This window comes from Dromiciops gliroides, chromosome 1, assembly GCF_019393635.1.
Source record: "Dromiciops gliroides isolate mDroGli1 chromosome 1, mDroGli1.pri, whole genome shotgun sequence".
NCBI classification, from domain to species: Eukaryota; Metazoa; Chordata; class Mammalia; order Microbiotheria; family Microbiotheriidae; genus Dromiciops; species Dromiciops gliroides.
This window is the reverse complement of record NC_057861.1, coordinates 221,888,307-221,900,469: the sequence shown is the minus strand read 5'-3', so window position 1 is coordinate 221,900,469 and position 12,163 is coordinate 221,888,307. Positions and strand designations below refer to the sequence as shown.

Here is a 12,163-nt window from a genome sequence, read left to right as displayed (position 1 = left end):
CCTCTTGTGCATCTGGACTATCAAATTAATTTGCCCTCCTTAACAACAAGAAAAATGGGATCAGGACAGGGACTGGATCTGTGATTTCATTATTACTAGGAACTCCCAAGTGAAGAAACTCCCTCTAGCTATGCAGAGCAGCACAGTGCCTACAATTTCTAATCTTAGAAAGACCCTAAAAATACTGATACAGTATGTATCACAGGACTAGCATGTAAAGTGATTTGTAAATCTTAAAACACTATATAAATGATAATTACTATTATTATTGTATTAGATTTAGTATTATTATTCCTGGTTTCAAAGTCAGCTCTCAATCTAAGATGAAACACTGCTTATGATATGTGTATAATAAACAACTGAAATATTACCACTTTCTTACTTATAAAGTATTTGACCCTCACAATAAATCCAAAATAAGTGTTTCAAATATTACTCTTGTTTTCCAAACAAGGAAATCGAGATTCAAGTAGGCTGAGGTCACTCAGAAAATGAACTGGGAGAACAGAATAACAAATGATAGCATGAAAATAGGAATAACCTTTGGGACTGTGGCTTCCACCTATGATGAACCTTTTGGCCAAAGGTAACTCTATTCCAATAGACCCTACATGGATGTAGAATAGTGAGGAATGGAATACTAAACTGCTTGCATATACCTAAAAGGAGAGAATAGCTATTCTGACTAGTGCTATATTTTGGGAGAAATCAATTTGAATATGAAGAATGTAATTCAGTTAATCAATAGAACTTTAAAGGTAATTACAAGACCAATGATTAAACAATAGGAAACTGTAAACTACCATGTCATTGGAAACTATCTAATCCAAATCAACTGCAATGGTACAGATTCATACTTCTAGACTAGACAAGTACTAATGTTCCTCATTAAAACACTAGGAGTTGATGAAAGAGCTTTTGACCATCATATAGAATAAATGTTCCCCTGGGCACTTTCCTGAAATAAAAGGGAAGCTGGGAACAACAGTAAGGGGCAATGGCCCAGTGAAAATGGGATCCTGATGTAATGATTACACCCAGGGAAGAAACAGTGGTACATGGAGGAAGGAATGTCAATGGTCTTGAACCTGACTCAGAAATTCTAACAGTATTTTTTTTTCTAATTCATTGGGAAAAATTGTTTTAATGAAATAACTGATTCTACATTAGGAGAGGAGGTGGGATGAGTTAACATAAATGTGAACAAATAAACTGAATGAAAGCAGAATAAGCAAACCGATGGACTCTTAAGCCTCTTTGCCTTTTCCATACATCTAACATGGGGCCAAATGGCTTACTTCTATGTTATTTGTAATGACATAATTGAAATCTGGGTTACATTTACCTGAATAACATAGTTTTGATGGAAAACAAATATTTTAATAGGCATTGCCACCTATATTGGAAGGGAATTTACAGAACTTGCCCCTGCTGAATCTATTTCCTCACTTACCTAGATGAGCACCATTTCATAAAGAAAAAAAAAAGTGGAGGTGGGAGGGGTTGGGCTGGTGTTAAGTTTCAATCCTGCACAATGAAGCCTTTAACAAACCAGCAAGTCTAGTCAAAAGCTAAATGGGGTAGGTTTTACATTTTTTTTTTAAATTTTACTACTGCCAGGTAATATTCACAGGACTCAAGGGATAGATGGGACTTTCAGTGACTCAATATTTCTAAATGCTACTGTTGTCCCCCAAACACATCTGAAACTCTTGAGGGATGCTGGGAGCTTTTTCTGTAATGAGGCTAAAGGTATATGAGTTTTAAAAGCAAGAGAGTAGCAGTTAGGAAAAACAAAATTAAATCCTACATAAACCAATACTTGGTGGTCTTGAGTTGAAATAGAATCTATGATTGCAAAACCTGACCTGTCTGGTTTATTTCATTTTGATTTACCCATGTCTTGGATAGGGCAAAAAAGGTTCAGAATGCACAGCCTTGACTGTCTAGACAGTTTTTGCTTTTCAGTTTAAGATTGGCTACTTTACTTCTACAGATGCCAAAAAAGTCTAACCTTCAGTATTTGGAGGATTAAAGAGCCGAGTTTGGGTTGACTACTTCAGCAGTGTAATCTCAACTCCAAATGCACAAGAAACAATAATATTAGTGAGGAGCCGTCAGCAACTCCGTAATTCCAATAGTCAGGGTTTCCATTACCCACCCAAACATGATTTTCAAGGGTTTATATAACATGATCACACACACACACACACACACACACACACACACACACACAAAATGCTGTAGGCTGAAAACCTGGTTTGTGTCAATCTTGTACCAGATGATTTGGCAAAGTCTGTTTTGCCCTTCTCTTTTATCCTGATTCAAATCTGTATTCATTTTAAATGTGACATACAACGCTGAAAAAAAAAAATTCTCAATGCCAAGGAGCCAAGCTTATTCTACATGTCACTGGCTTTCTCAGAATGAATTTATGAATTTTAGATACTCACATATAAGCTTTCAGTGAACTAAAAGTTTAATTTTTATAACCTCCCCCCAAACCACCAAAATATAAACTACTAATATAACTTCTTTTTCATACAACTTGGTAGAGTAGAAATATCACTTGATTTGAAGCTTTGACTCTATCAGTTATTAGCTGGGTGAAATTGTCTCCATCATTTATCATTCCTGACACGATCTCCTCATCTGTAAAATGGAGATAATGGCAATTATTCCAAACACTTTACAGGTTTGTTGTGACAATACACTGAGATTATAAAGTGTCTTGTAGACTGAAAATACCTCACATGTAATGAATTTTTGAGTATTGTTATTGCCATCTCCTCTACAATAATTTTTCTCTGATGTCTAATCAAGATATGTAAAGGTGACAGCTCTTCAGGATTATGCCAACAGAATGGAAAGACTGTATGGATTCTATGGCAGATCATATGTCTGCCATTCATGTGCCAAACTAGCTAAGTTTTGGAGAGACACATCATTAGGTTGGCCACAGTGTGGTATCTATTTTCATTATAGACACTCTCAAAACCCATCTATTAAGTCATATATTTGTGGAAAGAATATCCACACCAACCAAATCAGGGATGTTTGAAGTATTCAGATAGTGTCACTCTGTGGGTCATTACTAAACTAAAACCATCTATCTTTTCTTTTAAACTCCTAAAATATCCTATGAGAATCCCATTAAATGTGGTACATCATGGAGGAAGGTGAGTGGGAATTTCAGTTTAGAACATCAGAAAAGTGAAGAAAGTACAACTGATTCTGTCACTCTCAAGTTAGTTTTTTAAGACTTTCACAAATAATCAAGTAATTGATAAAGACTTTTCATGTGGTTGCTATCTAGAAGCCTAAATATATAAACTATAGGCTGAGAATGAGCAGCTCCAACTCCATAAAGAGGAGGTTGAAGATATAGGAATGTCTAATAAAAGGCACTTGTAGGGAGCAGCTTGATTTCTTTTATACTGTTGTCCAAGGAATAGCTGTTACAACACCTGGAATAACTGCCTAGCCCCTACAGAGCAACATTTATACTTCAAAGAGCCTTTTATCTGCTTGTCGAAACCACTAGGGAATTAGCTAGATTTTCAAGTTATATACTTCTATTTGATTTGCATAAGGGTGGGGTGGTGGGGCATTTAAAGATGGGAAACTAAAGGTTCCATTAGACTTAAAAAGGTTTGTAAGAAGGTGGGCAGGTGACCCAGCTGAGGGGAACATGGCGTGATTTTGGTCTCTTTGCTTTTAATTTTCTGGTTGCCAATTTGAAGTTGTTCTTACACTATAGTGATGAAAATTATTTTTTATGAAAATAAATCAAAATTTTCTGTTAAGTTTAAAAAAACTTACTGTGGAAATATAGTACATAATTACAATATAATATAATTGCTATAAGACTGGTGCCTGACTAGCTTATATCTGTAATATTCTTTGTCATTAAGTAACTCCCAATAACTGCATGTTTAAAACTACTTCATCATTCTTTTCCTATTTACATTCAAACATATATTTTAATTGACTGAAAGTCTACAATAGTATCAAACATGCAATAGACTCTTGGTAAATTGTTCATAAGATGGAAATAAATATGCTTTTTACATTTAAGGTCTGGATTGGTATTCATTTCATGCCCTTGAAGGCAGGGATTGTATTATGCTTTTTTTTTTTTTTTGTATGGCCAACACTAAGCAAAGTATCTGGAATATATTATGAGATTAATAAAATGCTCATTGACTGAATTTGGGCAGCTTTTGACACTGTTGAATTCACTTTTCTGAATACTATTTTTCCTTTCTCACTTTTCATGACACTTCTCTCCTGTTTAATCTCTTACTGGTCAAACTACTTTTAAATCTCCTTTGCTTGTTCTTAATCCTTGTCACATGCAAACACCTATTATGTATAGGGACTCCCACAAAGTCCTTTCTTCTGTCCCCTTATCTTCTCCCTCTAAACCACAGAGTCTTAACGTTTTTTTGTGTTATGGATCTCTTTGGCAGTCTGGTGAAACCTAAAAATTCCTTCTCAGAGTGTTTTGAAATGCACAAAATAAGATGCTTAGAATGACAAAGGAAACCAAATATGTTGAAATATAAATTTTTTTTTCCTCAATCAAGTCATGGGACCCCTGAAATATGTCCATGGACCCAGGTTGAGAACCATCATTTTATGGTATTTTGCATGGTGATCTTTATCAACTCCCATGGTTCAATTTTCAAGTGTGTATTGATGATACTCAGATCTATATAGAGAGCCCTAACCTCTCTCCTAAACTTCAATCTTACATTACCAACCTCCTTCTGAACCTCTTAAATGGTATGTTCCATACTCAATTCAAATTCAACATGTGTAAAATAGAACACAATATCTTTCCCCTGAACCTTCTCTTTGTCCTAATTTTCTTATTTCTGTGTCATCTGGGCTCACAACCTTAGTGTCATTCTTGAATCCTCACTTCCACCCAGTCCACATATCTAATCGTTTTGTCAAATTTTGCCATTTTTACTTTTATCACATGTCTCATGTGCACCCCCTTCTCTCCATTCACATAAATTCATCTGTGGCACAGGACCTTACCATCTTACCCCCTGACTATTGCAAAAGTTTCTGGTTGGTCTCCATCATTCAAGTTTTACCTATTCCAGTCCATCTACCACTTACTTGCCAGTGATCTTCATAAAGGGCAGCTCTGACCATGTTACCCCATTACTCAATAAACTCCAGTGACTATCACATCCAGGATCAATTATAACATCCTCTGTTTGGAATTCAATGCTCTTCTAAATTTGGCCTCTTCCTTTCATATTTTATTCTCCCTCACACTCCACAATCCAGCCACACTGGCCTACTTGGAATCCCTTCCTTCCTCATTCTACCTTCTAAACTTTCTTCAAAAACAGCTCAAATCTGACTTTCTGCAAGAGATCTTTCTTGGTTCCTTAACCACCTACTCACAGTTTCAAAAGATTACTTTTTCTCTACCCTGTATTTATCTTGCATGTACATGGTTATTTACATACTATCTCTCCCATTAGAATATATGCCACTTGAGGGATAAGGCTGTGTTTTTATATTTCTCTGTAACCCTAGGACTTAGGACAGTGCCTAGGCCATAGAACACATTTTAAAAAAAATTTTTTTTTTTTTTTGGCGGGGCAATGGGGGTTAAGTGACTTGCCCAGGGTCACACAGCTAGTAAGTGTCAAGTGTCTGAGGCCGGATTTGAACTCATGTCCTCCTGAATCCAGGGCCAGTGCTTTATCCACTGCGCCACCTAGCCGCCCCCCATAGAACACATTTAATAAATGCTTGTTGATTGACCAAAAATGATTAGAAGATTATAGTCAGAATGGACCAACTAGGAATATAAAGTCTGGATTGGAGATAAAAATATGACCTGAATTGAAAGCTGTTTTTTCTATAGTGTGTCTAGTAGACCTTCAAGCCCCAATATAAGAGATGTACTTACCTTAGAGTTTTGACTTTGATGAAACAGATCAAGAATAAGCCTTTGCATGCTTCAAAATATATGGAAATAAAGCAAATGAACAAATAACTAGAAGGTACTGCTAAGTCAAATCCAGCCATTAGACCAAGAATGTCAGATGTTTCATAGTTTGTTTTGTTAAATTTCATATATTTAACAATACAGAAAAGTTGACAGGTTCCCCCTTGCCTCAGAGGAGTCACTCAGTAAAGGCAGTTGTATATAGTCTCAAGTTTTTCCTTCTTGTCTCATTCAAGTTTTCTATAATTGTATTCACTAAAATAAGGTGAAATATGGATCTACTTATTTGCTAGTATCATCCTAGCTCAGGTCTAGACTTGAACTATTGTAAAAGCCCTCTATTTGCTCTCTGTCTCTTTTCTCTTCTTGTTCTAAGATATCCTATATGTCACCACTACCTTCCTGGCCCTAAAACACAACTTTCTAGTCCACCATGATCTTGTCCTCATATGAGAGCTCTTCAGCACTGGGCCTGGAGTTAGGAAGACCTGAGTTGAAATTAGGCCACAGTTATTCACCAGCTATGTGACCCCAGGCAAGTAAGTAACTTAAACTCTATTTGCCTTAATCCACTATAGAAAAGAATGGTAACCCACTTCAGTATCTTTGCCAAGAAAACTCTATATCTATCACATGTTGGTATGATTTGGTCCATGGGGTAACAAAGAGTCAGACATTACTAAATAACTGAACAACAATTATCTAAGGGGAGATTTGAAACCATGGTGTCCTGACTCCATGTACACCATTAGTTTTATTCATTTAATAATTAATATCATACTGCTATGTGACCTCTCTATGTGTATTATATTAAAGTTTGTACTGTTTCTAATATTCTGAGTAGGTGTCTATTTTGTAAATAGACTGTAAGGCCCTTGAAGGCAGGACCTTCACAGATACATCTGTGCATCTGAGAGTATGCCTATATATAGTGAGCATTTTATCACTAAGTATTAGGAGATTTATTTGTTACTTTGAATATAGGATTTTGCGGAAAAACTATTAAATTCTTTGGTGTTCATTATGAACAAGAAGGTACAATATAAGAGAATATATTTACTCAGAATTTTGTGGATAAAGAGCCACTGAGTTATTCCTGAACATAACAAGGAGAAATTTTCATTAACAGCAATATAACCACCACATACATACAATTAACACAGCCACCATACTCACAGTTATAATTAGGTGCGATCCGATGCTGAGCCTCCAGGCTAGCTAATGTAATGTGAAAGATGATATGTAGCAACAGGAATGACAGACTGGTGAAACACAGGGACTTTAACAAACGTCCCGTATGACCTAGAAAACAGGAAACATGCAAATTGTAAGAACATTTAGAATATAATAAGGTAGGTTGTATTTATCTTAATATTTCATTGGGTTTTTTTTTTCTGATACATTACCTGCCTCCCACAGCATTTCTATGTGAAAAAACTTTATAAATTTTAAGGGAAAAATCACACTATTCTAATTAAAAGGAAAAACATTCAATTTAGTAAGAACCGATTATACTACAAATTAGTAATATAACCAATTAAAATGACACTGATTTGCTCATGTGTTTTAGTTAAGAAAGATCCCATTTCTTGGTAAAAGTTAGCAACAGCTAAAGTTATAAGAAATGACTGATATTGATTGAACACAGACTGAAGCATACTATTTTTTCATTTTCTTTCATTTTTTTTCTTTTATTCAAGTTTTCTTTAACAAAATGACTGATATTGTAATGTTTTACATAATTATACATGTATAACCCATCTGATTGCTTACTGCCTCAGGGAAGGGGTGGGGGGATAAGAAGAGATAAAATTTAGAACTCAAAATTATAAATAAAAATGTTTATTATTTTTAAAAGTATAAAAATATATTATATTTCCATGCATAAATTCTTATGTATTTGATATTTTTATTAGTTCTAAATTGAAATAACTGTGGTTACATTAGACAAAACTGATGGAAGTGATATTTTCTCATTTTGTCTTTCTATCCCCTGCACTTAAGCCAATGTTTAGCATGTAATCAACATGTAATTAATGATTTTTGGTTGATTGTCTCTCACACACAAATTTGAGGCAAAAATATTGTAAAGAAAAATTTGCTTAAGACTTTTAACCTAATGTTATATTTCACTCGTATTCATTTTTGTAATCAGGACTCAAATACTTGGCTTAAAATTCCTCTCAGCTCCATGTGATATTAACATCCAAGCAGGACAAAATATTATTAATTCAATATCAGTTTTTAAAAAATAATTGATATGAGTGCAATTAAATAAATGCTTATACCAAGTAATCTAAAATGCCCTTTTTAAATGAAAACTTTAGTTAATAAGAACCTTCTTCATTGTTTTATTTTCTTCTCACCTTTCAAATTAATTATATTTTACTAAGATACAGGATTCCCCAAAACATTTTTGGACCTATATATTTATTTTAATTACTTATATGCTTTCAAAATTTATGGTTTTATATGTTTTCATGTCTATATATGCATAGGTATATGTGTGTATATAGTACATGCACATATATAACACATATATAATATGTATATGTGATATAAATATATCAAATAATGTTACTTAAAGAAGCATATATGCATTTTTGAGTCAGATTTGAGGAACAAGGGTGTCCTATATTGAGAATAATAATACATCTCTGAACATTTTGGATCTGTGGTTTCATGGACTGGAATTTGCACTGACAAATTTGTTTATATTTTAGTAAGTTGATTCCATGAATTACTACAACCATAAATTCATACCTACTTATCAATCTGTCCTTGACAAGCAACTACCAGCAACTAGACTAGACTCAGATGACAGGCTATCACCACTGCCTTTCCAGTTTCATAGGTCCTGTCAGAGGTTGTACTCTGCTGTAATCATCTTTAAGAGCCCATTATCACACCTACCCTACATTAAAGTTTTGGAGACAACCTTTGTAGTGTTAAGGGCTAAAATTCTAGCTAAACTGTCTAAAATATCCAATGAGTGGTCACCAATAAATTATAAGCTTTAGCAAGAGTTAGACTTTTAAGCATTTATTAAAGAGAACAAGAATTTGGTAAAGAGAGAGAGAAAGGCCTATCTATTAAAAGGAGAGCGCATTTCTAGCTCCACTCTCCACCAGAGTCCAGAGGAAAAGGCCAGACCAAGCGCCAGTCTCTTCCTTCCTCCTCCCACTAGCCCGCGTCACTTCCTGACACCAAAGAAAAGACTCCTGGTCTTGCCCTCAAAGACCTTCGCTTCATGGGTGGAACTCTTCTACAGTAGGTCTCCAGCAGGTGGAGTCATTCCAATCGTTACAGTAGGAGGACTTTGTTATATACAGAAAAGTACAGGTACCTCCTAAAGAGCAAAATCAACTACCACACTTAAAACTGCCTAGACTGGACAAAGCATACATTATGCCCTCAGAAGACAGATGGCCAAAGCAAATTCCATCAATGAATAAGCCAAGCTTCACTGTGTTTATAAAAGAAGACTAATTTCTGGTGTGGCTAATATCAACAACATTAATAATGATAACAATAACAATAATATTGATGATGACACCATATTGTTGATAATATAGACCACTTCCACATATAGATCATAGCCCTAAAACATGATCTCTTCCAAAGGTAAATCATATATAGATATTATCTGAAAAGCAACATTGATATCAACCTGCATGTTTTTGATTGAAGAATGCTTCAAATGGTCCACTACATCTAGCTAGCCCTAACCATACTTCACATTTCAAATAAGTCATCTTTGTATCTGACACTGTGAGCATACTGACCCAGTCCATAAGATTGCCTTCACGCCTCAAACCACCATGAGCATCAAACTATTCCCCTATCATTCCAATCACCATTTCTGTAACTTTGTAAATCTAAACATCCCTTCCTAGTCATTATTCCACATATGTATTGGATCTCTTATTGGAATGTAAGCTCCCTGAGGTCAGAGTTTGTCTCACATTTTAATTTCCAGTGCTTAGTACAGTTCTTGGCACATAGTAATTGCTTAATAAAAAGTTCCCCCCTCCATTCATTCATTAAAATAAGATAAAGATTTTGGGAGCAAGTGTACCCTAATTCATATCATTATGACAATAATAGCATTTGAGCTGAGAAGCAGGTCCTGACCTGTGATTTAATCAATTTAGATAAATGATAAAATGTTAATGAAAAGATCATTAAAAGTAAGCCAACTTCTGCAACTGGAAAAATAGTATCCTGAAGTATGGGTACAGAAATATACATTTTTTTTAAATTAGTGGGGTAAGAAACTGCTATGAAAAAGTGTTGTATGTATTTTAAGATCATCAGTATTGTGGGTGTTTTGTTTATGATTGACATTTTTGTTACAAGGGTGGATTTGATTTCAAGGGAGCTAGAGAATTATTTTAAAATGATGTAAAATAAATACATCAATCAACCTTTTTTCAAATTGGAGAAACTATAATGGGAAAAAAATCTGCCTCAGTATTTATGACACATTTAATAATTTTCAGGTTTAGTAAGTGCCCAAAGCCCTTTTTACTTTATAAATTTTAAAAGAAAATGTTTTTTTCCTAAATACTCAGCAACAATACATTTCAATAAAATAGTCCCTCCACCACCTGACATCCTAATCCCTCCACTTAGGGAGCATGTTTTTTCATAAGATGCTGCAACCAGAATGAATCATCATCACCTGGTACTAACGAGGAGCTTCTCCTTTAGAAACCCTCATTCTTGGAAGATGTGAGAGTAGGATATCACCTTTTATGTTATTTTTTTTTCAGGGCAAAGAGGGTTAAGTGACTTGCCCAAGGTCACACAGCTAGCAAGTGTCAAGTGTCTGAGGCCAGATTTGAACTTAGGTCCTCCTGAATCCAGGGCCAGTGCTTTATCTACTGTGCCACCTAGCTGCCCCAAGAGCTCACATTCAATATAGCACTTAAACGATTTTTCCCTATCTAAGTCTTTAATCAGAGCTTTGCTAGTTCAGTCAGGGCCTGTCAGAGATTATGCTCCATTACTAGAGTCTCCCTGAATCAAGGATAGTCTTTACTTTTTTTTTTTTTGGTGAGGCAATTGGGGTTAAGTGACTTGCCTAGGGTCACACAGCTAGTAAGTGTCAAGTGTCTGAGGTCGGATTTGAACTCAGGTGCTCCTGACTCCAGGGCCAGTGCTCTATCCACTGTGCCACCTAGCCGCCCCATAGTCTTCACTTTTCAACAAGGCACCAGCATAGGACTTTTAGACAGGGACTCTTAGCCTGAGGTTCACCAAAATATTTCAAGTGGTCCCTGAACATGACTGGGGAAAAATAACATCTTTATTGTCACTAACTTCTAATTAAAATTTTAAATTATTTAAAAACATCTTTTTCCAGAGGAGTTGAAGTGGTTTGCCAACTGCAGATGGAATCCATCATGTACTCATGTGTGTAAACACGTGCACACACATGCATACACACACACCATTTTAGAATCCTTGGCTTAAGGAAATACTACAGCAACAGGGAGTGAAACTGTGAAGAACTGTCAGAAGAGGAAATTTCTTTTACCTATAGTTTGGCACCTTGTATCTCATTACCTAGAGTACTGAGCATTTAAGGTAGTTTCCTAGTATGATACACCCAACATATATTAAAAGTTGGTACTCAAAATCAGGGTCTGCTGGATCCAAGATCAGGTCTCTAAACATTATGCCATTTATCTCTCACCATGGCATGGCTTTATTACTTATCTATTAACTTAGCATCAACAAATGTTTGTGAGGAATTTTTTGTGGTTAAATTACTGATGTACCCTCAGTGTGAAATTTCCTGGAATGGCCCCAGATCCAGTATAAACAGATGGGTGTTGTTTAAAACTAATTTTTCAGGGTAAGTTCTTTTGCTGTGGCCCAAGAGACTTTTATTAAAGCTGATGGAAGGGAGGCAGAGCCTAGATGGCATAGAGAAGCCAGGATGTTGCCTAAGCTCTCCCATGTTTCCCTCAAAAACAACATTAAATCAAGCCTCTAAATGGATTCTGAATCTACAGAACCTACAAAAAAACAGAGAGGGGGCAGCTAGGTGGCACAGTGGATAGAGCACCAGGCCTGGAGTCAGGAGTGCCTGAGTTCAAATCTGGCCTTAGACACTTAACACTTACTAGCTGTGTGACCCTAGGCAAGTCACTTAACCCCCATAGCCCTGCAAAA

The 12,163-nt window shown here is 35.6% G+C and overlaps 1 protein-coding gene across 1 annotated transcript in view; it reads right to left on the bottom strand.

Annotated features, from left to right (window-relative positions):
- The window catches only part of PIEZO2 (piezo type mechanosensitive ion channel component 2), a 563,847-nt gene that overhangs the window by 321,451 nt on the left and 230,233 nt on the right, over nucleotides 1-12,163 (bottom strand). Inside the window, 1 exon segment of the mRNA XM_043975076.1 lies at nucleotides 7,157-7,282. Coding sequence (XP_043831011.1) covers nucleotides 7,157-7,282 — 126 coding nt within the window.